This window comes from Alosa pseudoharengus, unplaced genomic scaffold, assembly GCF_046254945.1.
Source record: "Alosa pseudoharengus isolate Yale_2024_CS ecotype anadromous, Long Island Sound unplaced genomic scaffold, YU_APseudo_1.1 YU_APseudo_1.1_scf_3, whole genome shotgun sequence".
In the NCBI taxonomy this organism is placed as follows: Eukaryota; Metazoa; Chordata; class Actinopteri; order Clupeiformes; family Clupeidae; genus Alosa; species Alosa pseudoharengus.
The window spans coordinates 771852-784370 of NW_027468718.1; the positions used below are offsets into that span (position 1 = coordinate 771852).

At 43.2% G+C, this 12519-nt stretch overlaps 1 protein-coding gene across 1 annotated transcript in view; it reads left to right on the top strand.

Annotated features, from left to right (window-relative positions):
* The first annotated feature begins 3225 nt into the window (after window positions 1–3225).
* The window catches only part of pdxka (pyridoxal (pyridoxine, vitamin B6) kinase a), a 52173-nt gene continuing 42879 nt past the window's right edge, over window positions 3226–12519 (top strand). The window contains exons 1-2 of the mRNA XM_076262896.1: window positions 3226–3770; window positions 3890–3944. Of these exons, the coding sequence (XP_076119011.1) occupies window positions 3690–3770; window positions 3890–3944 (136 nt within the window). The 5' untranslated portion in view covers window positions 3226–3689. The remainder of the gene's footprint in view (window positions 3771–3889; window positions 3945–12519) is intronic.

Genomic DNA, 12519 nt, shown 5'->3' on the forward strand with positions numbered 1-12519 from the left:
CCTATGGAGCTACATGGCTACATTTATTGATTTCACCTATTTAACAACTGAAACCCTCAGATTTTATTTTAAAAAGTGGATTTTGAGGGGTACAGCTCCATAGACCTCCATTCATTCTGGACTCGCCCGCGAGCGCCCCTAGATGCAGTACCACACCGGAAGAGTTCCGAAAGTGAAGGTTCTCCCCTTATTAGCCATTCTCTGCTATCACTGATAGCCTAACGAAGGTAAATTGCATATCTGTAAATGAGGCGATGACAGAACGTTTTGTGGTTAAAGTAAATCGTACACTCTAAAAAATACTGGGTTATTTTCTCAACCCAAACGCTGGGTTGAGGCTGTCAGGGCATTTTGTGGGGTTGTTTTTACTCATGTTGGGTTATTTTCTGTAACCCAGCTTGTTGGGTTGATAGTTTAGGACAGCGCCCCTCCTCTCTCCCACCTGACGTGGAGTACACTACCCAGCACCTGGGTGACTTTAACACAGCTGCATAGTTATTTGAGAATTCGAAAAAACATCGTTATTCTTCCAACCGTCCAGTCCACCAGCTGTCAGCATGCAATGGAAATCAGGCGATTTCGTAAGGTATGTATCTTTAACTTTTTTTAAATGTTTTATCCAGACGGATTTTAAAAGTCCACCCAGAGATGTAGAAGCAACCCTCATGATATGAATGGATATTCTGCCTGCCAATTTCGTTATTGTGTCATTCATGCTAACTAACGTTAGCTAACATTAACTTACGATTACTGTTCATGTTAAATATACACAAAGACAGACTCATAAAAACATAGTTCATTGTTCACTGGGTATGAACTGCTGACAGAAACAAAACAAACTTTTACAACGAACTAAAATGAGCATACCAAGCTGGTTAACATTAGCAGACCATATAGCTATCATCAATGCTAATTAAATATGCTTCGTGGTGGTTGTAGCCTAGACTAACGTTAGTCTATGGTTGCAGCTAACGTTTGTCAGCTAATATTAGCCAACACAGTTGAAGTAATGTTAGTCTCTTCACAAGCCACACGTAGAAGCTATGGTAATAATAATGGCAAACAACATCTTATTAATTCATTCAGGGTAGCTTCATATTATAGCCATGTAACTTAACTTTACTGGGTGTTTTTGTTGGTAGCAGAGAAGACGGGCTCTGGTTGTAGCATCAGACAGTCATTTAGCTAACGTTACTAGAACTAGAAGCTACAAGTTATTATAACAACTCCATACAGTAGGTGGTCATGGTTTCCGAGTGTGTTGCGCTAATATTTTGTCTCCTGGTGGATTTTTAATGTTTGTCAACATCATTCAATGATAATGGTTCATGAAAATCTTGATATAAAGTTCTGTAAATAACAGTGATTAATGCACTCTGTTTTTCTTCTTTGATTCACAGGGGTGATCCCCAAAACAGACGGTGGAATCTGCCTGCCATGGAAGTATCACAAGCTTTTTCTAGCTATCTGTTCAAAAAATAAACTGTCAAATAAATAAATGTCGAACTGTTTTATTTCATTGCATGGCTATTGTTGCCCATTGGATGGATTTTAAAACATTATATTGTAACATTAATGATTTGCAAACATTTATTTGAATTATTATCAATTAATATGATTGGATTAAGGAGAAAAATAAGATACTTAGAATAACCCATAAATTAGGTCATCATAACCCAGAAATGACAGTGAAAATAATATAAATCCTGGGTTGTATAAGATAGCCTACCCAACAATTATGTAGGTTTAACCTAACAGTTTTGTTACGATAACCCAATGTTTGGGTTAGACTATCAACCCAACTCATTGGGTTAACCGAACAACCCAATTTTCAGGGCTAATATAACTCAGTGCTGGGCTCGACCACTATTTACCCAGTGATTGGGTTGAAATTGGGTTGTTTTTAACCCAATGTTTTTTAGAGTGTAGACTTTATAATAACCAAAGAAAGTGAAGGAAACCGTTCACCAAATAAAGGCCCTGGTTGTGTTTCTACAATATGTTGGCACAAAACTGCGACCCGGGTTCGATTCCCGCCCTGTGGTCCTTTCTGGATCCCACCCCTGCTCTATCTCCCATTCACTTCCTGTCACTCTCCACTGTCCTATAATAATAAAATAGGATATATAAAATAGTGTGATTAGCAACCAGAAAAGAAAAAAAAAATCACCCCCGGACCCCCGTGTTATTATTATTAGGCTATTATGACTGACCTGCCCCCACTACTAAAAAAATCTAGAGGTCATGGTCATCTCATTTAAATGGTGGGAATGTCAAATGTAACAAGTAGGCCTATACGTCAGAAGAGCTACATATGCGACTGATTACACATTTAATTCACCTGAACAGTGTTTGAATCATGTTTGTACTCACTGGAAATCTTGGACCTAGCAGTTTCTGCGCAAAACACAGATTCCATTACTGATATGTCATCACAGATTTCATTCCATATTAGCCACCAACAACCGGCTAATGTTGTTGTTATGCAGGTACAAAATACAACATTTGAACACCCATATTGCTGCTGTTGTACTTCATTGTATCTGCAGCTGTTAATGTGATTACTCATATTTCAAGCCGCTTTTCTCCGGCCCCTCAGTTGTGATGCTTTTCATGAACTGGCCCCCATTAAACTAATTGAATGGTGTAGGCTATTCAGGGGAAAGGCAGCTAGTGAATTATGAGTTGACGTTTGCTGTATGACAAAAAAATTATGTAGTAGGCTAGGCTATAGCTTACAAACTGCGTAACATTAATGCTTAACAACAATGCTTAGAGCACCTTTAATAGCCTACAGATCTTCAATGACAACTATAGCCCATCAGACAATTGATGTTTGCATATTACACATCAAAATAACAGAACTATGCATTATGAATTTTAGATGGGATATTTAGGCAGCCTATGCTTAGAGGTGGCCTTGTCTTCTACACAACTTCAGGATGGGATGCACAAACTCAGACACGTATGTCGTCCGTCGTTCAATGACAAAAAACAAACGTTTTCACCACTCATGAATTCGCAACATCAACATTTCCTCTAAGACCACAATCCCAAACTCGTTCCATCAACATTCCCCTTATTACCCCAACCCCAGACGCCGTATAGCCTACATTTTTATAAACGTAAGAAGGCTAAGCTCTGCCCGAAGCCTTTATCTGTGGTGCGGAAATCTCTAGTAGCCTAGCCTCGGTGTTATTTAAACCGCACACTTCCGGGAGGCACTTCTCCGTCTGGACGCGATGTCAGACCAGCCGTGAACTCTTTTACAACGAATCGTCGGAGGACAGCATTCTCCTTGAGCGCCTTTGTCCTCATTTGTGTCACCCCTGATAAGGAAACATGATTTGTTTAGACAGCTGTTTTCCCCTAACAGCACTTGAGTGGACTTTAACTTGGAGACATTTCGCCGCCATAAGTGCACGCTGGTTCCAGTTCAGCAGTGTTCACCAGCACTGATCAAAGTTGGCTGTTTCACAATGCAAGAGTCCAGGAGATCCCTCCGGCCACGTGAGATGATGACGTACATGACCGCTACGGGTGCTCGAGAGAGTTCAGTCAGTTCAGTTCACCTCTCGAGCCAGCCCTGAGCGAGCTTTCAGCTTTGCCATTCCCCGTATTTCCCCGACTGTTCAGCTCGTGCCTGAGACGTCTTCCCGTCGCCGTGTCTTCAGTCCCTTTCTGTCAGAATGGAGTGTCGCGTGCTGTCCGTGCAGAGTCACGTGGTGCGCGGTTACGTGGGGAACAAGTCTGCGTGCTTCCCGTTACAGGTAAGTCTGATCCCGACTCGAGGCCACCGCGAGACGACCGACATGAGTGGAGTTCAACTTGTACAGCAGATTCTGCCTGTTATTCAGATTTCCACGCGCATGTATTTGTGTGTGCGCAGGTACTCGGCTTTGAAGTGGACTCCATCAACTCCGTCCAGTTCTCCAATCACACAGGTAGGGCGCGCGACCTCCCGTGGTTCTGACGTATTGAATGTCGGGGTTGCGTTATGTATAGGGCCCAGTCTGCAGTGTTGAAGCACGTTATGTTGCTTTAATGTGTGCGCGCTGAGTTAAGGCTTATAAAACAGGGTTGTTATGAGTAATGCTTATAAAACATAGGGTTGTTATGAGTTAATCCTTATAAAACATAGGGTTGTTATGGTGAGTTAATGCTTATAAAACATAGGGTTATATGTTGCTTTAATGTGTGTAGGCCCTGAGTTAAGGCTTATAAAACAGGGTTGTTATGAGTAATGCTTATAAAACAGGGTTGTTATGAGTTAATCCTTATAAAACATAGGGTTGTTATGAGTTAATCCTTATAAAACATAGGGTTGTTATGGTGAGTTAATGCTTATAAAACATAGGGTTATATGTTGCTTTAATGTGCGTAGGCACTGAGTTAAGGCTTATAAAACAGGGTTGTTATGAGTAATGCTTATAAAACAGGGTTGTTATGAGTTAATCCTTATAAAACATAGGGTTGTTATGAGTTAATCCTTATAAAACATAGGGTTGTTATGGTGAGTTAATGCTTATAAAACATAGGGTTATATGTTGCTTTAATGTGCGTAGGCACTGAGTTAAGGCTTATAAAACAGGGTTGTTATGAGTTAATGCTATAAAACATAGGGTTGTTATGAGTTAATGCTAAAACATAGGGTTGTTATGGTTGTTAAGTTTTGGAGGAGTGTGTGTGTGTGTGTAAGACACACACAAACACACTCATGCCTCTCTCTCACACACACTCATCCACAACTGTGTGTGTGTTTGTGTGAAGCATTCACTAGGCCTGGTGTGTGAATGAAGAGGGGTCTGAGTTGCGTAATACTCACACACACACACACGGGTGCTGAGTTTTGTAAGAACAGCTTTGTTCTCTTACCCTGTTTACTCCCAGACACCCCTGCTAGCACCCCCCCCCCCCACACACACTAAATTCTCTCTCACCCCCCCCCCCCCACACACACACACACACTAAACTAAATTCTCTCTCTCAACCCCCCCCCCCCCCCCCCCCCACACACACACACTAAACTAAATTATCTCCCTCTCTGTCTTTCTCTCTCTCCCTCTCTCTGTCTTTCTCTCTCTCTCTCCCTCTCCTTCTACCCCCCCCAAACCCCCTCCCCGTCCCCCTCCCACACACACACACACACACATACACATTAAACTAAATGGCCGCCTAAACGACGCTGATTTTTTTGAAACCGGGGAATTTTTGTTATCGATTACGCCTTGCGTGTACACGACACCGCCAGTTTAGGAGACTGTGACCGATAGTTTTTGTAACCGGGTTCCGAAGTGGGCATTTTTGAAACCGCCGGCTAACTTTTGCCGTGTAGACGCGTGTGGAGGGCACAGCCGGCAATTTTATGACTACATAGCCCCACCTCTCAACTCAGCCACCGCACTCGACCTGACACGCTGCTTGTCAAAACAAACCAAACGATTTGTTTATCATATTAAAATGTTTTTTCGTTCTCCTGTCATGATTTATGTGCACAATGTATCAGCCTTTTGTGGCTAAGTTAGAAGCACACCGTTAGCTTAACTTAGTTAAACATTAGCTTACTGCATGTTAATGTTTTCTCCAGTGGTGCTCAGACCTAATGCAATGCGTAAGCATTTGAAATTCCACATAGCAGTCACTTATTTCATGTGTCTGCTTAACAAACTGTTTAAACAATGTTTTCTTTTACGCAAATTAAATGTGAAGCCTCTGCACGGCCCGGCGCCATCTACTGGTCTGGAATATGCAGCACCTTTTTTAGCCTTTAACGACCCCTTTGAAAAAGTTCTTGCGTCCTCACGAAGAGGTGAAAACAGGCGAAAACGCTGTAGTGCATACTGTTAGGGCCAATTCATCTTTTTGTTTTAGTTTACTTATTGTCATCTCCCCCTGCTGGTTCGGACAACACAAGCCACGACACACCTGCAGGAAGACTATATAGACTGACAGGAAGTGCGGCCTGAGGAGGTGCTTGATTAGGAAAACGCTAGTCAGCGGGAGAACGAACAGTTTTTTGACCACGCTATTTCACGCTATTTGAGATTCATATTAAGAGTATAGGATAAAGGACCTTCATTTACATTGATTTGCATTCATACACTATCTAGGATAGTTTTCAGTTAGGTTTAGAGGGATAGAGAATCCTATTTAAGTTGAAAGTTTTAGATTATTATTTCTACATTTGAACGTGCGTCAAGCATTCCCCTCGTCTGGCTCGCGTGGCGGTCTGAAAAGGAAGGTAAGACAAGCTGCCGATACAAAGTCAAAAAACTCCGTTAAGAATTCTTGACAAAAAGTCAAACGACGTCAGCCAAGAATTATCGACACAGTTAAGGATACAAAGGAGAAGAAAGCACACGGATTACACGCTGTTTCCTGGACACCTGCGGTACTATAGGAGGGCTGCTGAAGGTGAACGATTCGACGGGTCGTGAGTAACCCACCCGAACTCTGAGTGCTTTATTTGGACAAACAAATAGGAATGTTTGATAAGCTTAGGAGGGGAATTTTGGAAACAGTTTCGCTGCAGTCTGTGCTTTGAATGGAAGAGTAGCATTTAGGCATTGAAACATTATTTGTTTGTTATTTTTTTATTGTGTCGCTAATTCAGTGTTTGGAGAACGTGTAGATTAAACAGCTCGCGCAGTGAAGTGCGAATGAAATGTAGTGGTGGCCGTGATCTTGTGCTAGCCTATTTAAGTGAGGAAAACGAAACGAAATTCAAACGCATTCTTCACTTGTGCTGCGTGAATCACGACGCATTTAAAAGCATATCACTAAAATAATACTGTTAAAAAACTAACTCAAACATTGTCAATGGCAACTATGGACACCTCTGCAGAAAGAGAGCAGTGTGTGAAGGAACTAAGGAAAGCCAGAAAGGGCAAACTGGCAACATGCACACGCAAAATGAATGAACTGAAAAAGCTGATGCAGGACAATAATGTTGAAGCTGTGAAACAAGGTTTAAAAGCATTTGAATCACTTTGTGCAGAATTTAGCTATGCTCACGACTCTGTGCAAAATGTACTTAATGAGAATGAAAAGAAAACAGATAAAGTTGAATGGTATGAACCAAGAGTGAAACCGTTTGAAGATTTCTTGAAAGAGGTAGAGGAATGGGAGGCTTCCACTGAAACAGAGACAGATGTAGTGGGCCTACAAGAGTCACCCACAGAAGGAAATCTAGAGCCGGCTGAATCAGTTGCATCCGAATCTGTACCTGTTCAGATACCAGAACCAACAGATCCACAAATGCTGATTAATCCACAGGACAGCATCTCTAATGCAAGCTCATCAAACTCATCTTCACTGTCATCTGCACACCGGAAAGCTCTGGCAGACAGAGCCGCACTGCTGTCACGTAAGGAAGCGTTGAGAGCAAAGCACGCCCTTGAGCAAGAGAGACTGATTTTGGATTCAAAGATTGAGCATACAGAACTTGAAGCAAATATAGCAGCATCCAATGCAAGAATAAAAGTCCTAGAAAGCTTTAAGGCAACATCAGGTTTCCCTTCCCAATCAGAAGATGGCATGAACTCCTATTTGGAAAGCCATAGACCATCTTTACCCCCATTCAGACCACAAAAGTCTCCTGTTGAGTTTGCAAAGATATCTACAGTCCCTAAAACACCACTCCAAACAATCCTTCAACAGCCACGACCACTGAAATATGTTGAAGCTAACCAACCAGTTACAATCCCCAAGTACCCAGCCTCAACTCCAAAGCCCCCTGTCAGAATTTCAGAGTCACCATTGGCAACAAGGCCAAAGCAAGAGAGGCTATCTCAAAAACATAGTAAGCAAAATCCCAATACTGTTAACCCAGACTATGATGGTCTGTCTACAGTGATGCAAAGACAGAATGAAATTGTTGATCTTCTTGTACTACAGCATAAACATGCTTTATTGCCAATTAGAGAAATACCTGTCTTTCATGGTGACCCATTAAGTTTTAAGACCTTCATGCGTGCGTTTGAATACAGCATTGAAGATAAAACGGAAAGCAATCAAGATCGGCTGTACTATCTTGAGCAGTACACTGCAGGCCAGCCCAGAGAACTAGTCCGCAGCTGTTTTCACATGAGTCCCTCAAGAGGATATTCTGAAGCTAAGAGACTTCTTAAAGAAAACTTTGGAGATGACTTGAAAGTGACAATGGCCTACATGGAGAAGGCCCTAAAATGGACAAACGTCAAGTCTGATGACGGCAAAGAGCTTCAGAGCTACGCACTGTATCTCCGTGGCTGCTGCAATGCGATGCAAGAACTACAGATCATGGAAGAGTTGGACCTGCCCTCTAACATGAAGTTGATTTTATCAAAACTGCCCTATAAGCTGAAAGAGAAATGGAGATCCACTGCGTGTGACATCTTGGAAAGAACAGGTCACAGGGCCAGATTCCACGACCTGGTTGCATTCATGGAAAAGCAAGCAAAGATTCTGCTAGATCCTTTATTTGGTGACATACAAGACGTCACTAAGACCAAAAGTGCAACCATTTCAAGACAGCCAAGCAGACTAAAGAGTAGAGGCAGTAGCTTTGCAACGACAGTAGCTGTAGTTACTGATGATTGCAACATCAAGACATGCTCTAATGACCACACCTTCAAGGAAGAACATATGTATGACACCACCTGTGCATTCTGTGAAGCTAAACACTACTTAAGAGATTGTCAAAAGTTAAGAGCACAGCCACATGGTGCCATAGTAGAGTTCCTCAAGACAAAAGGTTTCTGTTTTGGATGTCTTTTGAGAGGCCATATGAGCAAGGACTGCAAGAGAAGGATGACATGTGAGAGATGTCATGGGAGGCACCCCACCATCTTGCATATGGATAAAGTGAAAACCACTGAATCTGCAACCAGACAGAAGGAAACCTCAGTTAGCAGTGCTCATGTTGCCCTCAGAGCTGGGAAAGGAACCGGGGCCGGTAAAGAGTGTGCTCTGTCTATAGTGCCAGTGCAGGTTAAAGTCACAAAAGGAAGTACATCTGTGTTCACCTATGCTTTCCTCGATCCGGGGAGCTCGGGGACGTTCTGTACGGAGAGACTTCAAAGACGGTTAAACGCTAGAGGCCGTAAGACTGAAATTCTCCTATGGACGATGGGACAGGATAAGACTGTCTCAAGTTATGAGCTTTCTGGGCTAGTGATAGGCAATCTGGAAGGGAACATTTTCATAGAACTCCCTAAGGTCTACACTCAGGATACTATCCCAGTGACTAAAGAGAACATGGCAACACAGAAGGACATCTCTAGGTGGTCATACTTAAAAGAAGTAAAGCTGCATGAGATTGATGCCAACATTGACCTCCTTATTGGAGCAAACGCCCCAAGAGTCCTTGAACCATGGCAGATCATCAACAGTGAAGACAACGGACCTTATGCAGTGAAGACAGTTTTTGGATGGGTGATTAATGGACCACTCAACCCTTGCACAGCTGAGGAGACATTCAGAGTGCCAACTCTTACCGCAAACCGCATCTCCATGACAGAGCTGAAAGACCTCTTGGTACAGCAGTACAACTTTGATTTTCCGGAAAGAAATTACGATGAAAAGAAAGAAATGTCTGCAGAAGATCAGAGATTTATGCAGATTGCACAAAGCTCTGTAACACACAAGGATGGTCATTACTACATGTCACTACCACTGCGTGACGGACAGGTCGTTATGCCGAGCAACCGCGACATAGCAAAGCAGCGTGCTCTGAACCTGATCAGGAAGTTTAAGTCAGACCCATCTTATGAACTGGAATACAAGAACTTCATGAATGATGTGATCCAGAAAGGCTATGCTGAGATGGTACCACGAGACAGGCTTCAGAGACAAGATGGCAAAGTGTGGTACATACCCCATCATGCTGTGTATCACAAACGAAAGAAAACCCTCAGAGTGGTATTTGATTGCTCATCAACTTACAAGCTTGCATCACTCAACGGTGAACTCCTACAAGGACCTGACTTGACAAACTCTCTCCTCGCCGTTCTACTAAGATTCCGTCAGGAGCCCATTGCTATGATGGCAGATATTGAGGGGATGTTTCATCAAGTGCGCGTTCACCAGGATGAGAGAGATCTGCTGAGATTCCTGTGGTGGCCAGATGGCGATACAACAGAGAACCTAGAAGAGTACCGGATGACTGTCCACTTGTTTGGCGCAATATCCTCTCCTACATGTGCGAACTTTGCACTCCGCAAGACAGCAGATGACTACAATCATGAATATGATGTGGAGGTGAGCAGAACTGTTAAAAACAATTTTTATGTCGATGATTGTCTCAAGTCAGTGGCAACAGACAAACAAGCCATAACCCTCTGCAAAGACCTCAGACACCTATGCTCTCAGGGTGGATTCAAGCTTACAAAGTGGATTTCCAACAGCCGCTCTGTACTTGCTTCCATTCCTGATGAGTACAAGGCAAAGCAAATAAAAGTACTTGACCTGGACAGAGAGAAGCTTCCGCTAGAAGGAGCCCTAGGAGTCCAGTGGAACATTGAAAGGGACACCTTCACTTTCCGAGTCGCTGTTAAGGACAGACCCCTGACACGCCGAGGTATACTATCCATCGTCAGTTCAGTTTATGACCCCTTAGGATTCCTGTCACCATTTGTCTTGAAAGCCAAACAGATTCTCCAAGAGCTCTGTAAAGCGAAGTGTGGATGGGATGACCGGATACCTGAGCTGTTCCTCACACCATGGCAGAAGTGGCTTGCTGACTTGGATCAGCTGTCTGAATTCCAGATTGATAGATGCCTGAAGCCTAAGAATTTTGGCCGGATTAAAAAGGCACAGTTACACCACTGCTGTGATGCAAGTGAACATGGTTATGGCAGTGCAAGCTATCTTAGACTTACCAATAGGATAGGAAACATCCATGTTGCATTCATACTGGGGAAATCCAGAGTAATACCATTGAAGCAAATGACAATCCCTCGATTGGAGCTTGCCTCAGCAACGCTAGCAGCCAGGATGGATAAACTTTTAAAGTCAGAGTTGGAGATCGAGTTGGAGGTCTCAATATTTTGGACTGACAGCGAGTCTGTGCTGAAATATATCAAAAATGAAACCAGAAGATTCAAAACCTATGTTGCCAATAGGATTTCAGAGATCCGAGACTTGTCAGATAAACACCAGTGGAGGTACATCAGCTCTAAAGAAAACCCTGCTGATGACGCTTCACGAGGTTTGAGCATAGAACATTTTTTGAAGTCCAAAAGATGGACCCAAGGTCCGGAATTCTTACTGAAACCAGCCACTGAATGGCCAGGTGCTTTGGAAAGTCTTACACCCATCTCTCCAAATGACCCGGAGCTAAAAAAGGAAGTGTGTGTGAACAGTCTGACCATAGAACAGAAGAGCCCACTTGGCAAATTCATTGAGTATTACTCATGCTGGAACAGACTCAAGCGAGCTGTAGCTTGGATGCTTAGATTAAGGGCACTTCTACAAGAACTTAGATTGAAATCAATCAAGACTGACTCGGAGCAGAAACAAACCTCAAGCAAACTATCTAAAGACAAACAAGGTCGTCTCACCCAGACTCTGACAAAAATACTCACTGTAGAAGACCTGCAGGGGGCAGAGAAGTGCATTATTCGCTTTGAACAGGAAAGAGCCTTCCAGCAGGAAATGAAATCACTTCGACATGGACGACCATATGCCAAAACCAGTTCTCTCCGTAAACTGGACCCAATCCTGGATCAGGATATCCTAAGAGTAGGTGGTAGGCTCAACAAAATGGCCTTGCAAAATGAATTGAAGAACCCGATAATTTTACCAAAAGAGTCTCACATCTCTGAGCTGATCCTCCAACAAATTCACCAGCAGGTTGGCCACTCCGGGAGGAATCACATGCTCTCCAAGCTCCATGAAAGATTCTGGCTACCTTGTGCTAATGCCATGGCCAGGAAGATAATAAAAAGGTGCATTTTCTGTCGTAGATATCAGGCCAAAGTTGAACAGCAAAAGATGGCTGATTTACCTCAGGATCGTTTATCTCCAGACGAACCACCATTTACTCACGTGGGGGTCGATTACTTTGGTCCTATCGAAGTGAAGAGGGGCCGATCCCAGGTAAAGCGCTATGGAGTAATATTCACCTGTCTAGTTTGCAGAGCAGTACACCTAGAAGTGGCGAGCTACTTAAACACAGACTCTTGTATCAACGCCTTGCGTAGATTCCTCTGCCGTAGAGGACCAGCGTCGAGCATCAGATCTGACCATGGCACCAACTTTATTGGAGCCAACCGAGAGTTACTGGAAGCCTTGAAGGGAAGTGATCACACCAAAATTCAGCATATGCTACTGAAGGATGGCGTGACGTGGTCTTTCAATCCTCCCTCAGGCGCACATCATGGTGGAGTTTGGGAGAGATTGATTCGTCTAGTCAAGAAGATTCTCTATTCAGTTTTGAAAGAACAACAGTTAGATGACGAAGCTCTCCAAACAGCCCTGTGTGAAGTCGAGGCCATCATGAATGACCGACCCATTACCACGGTAACTAATGACCCAAAT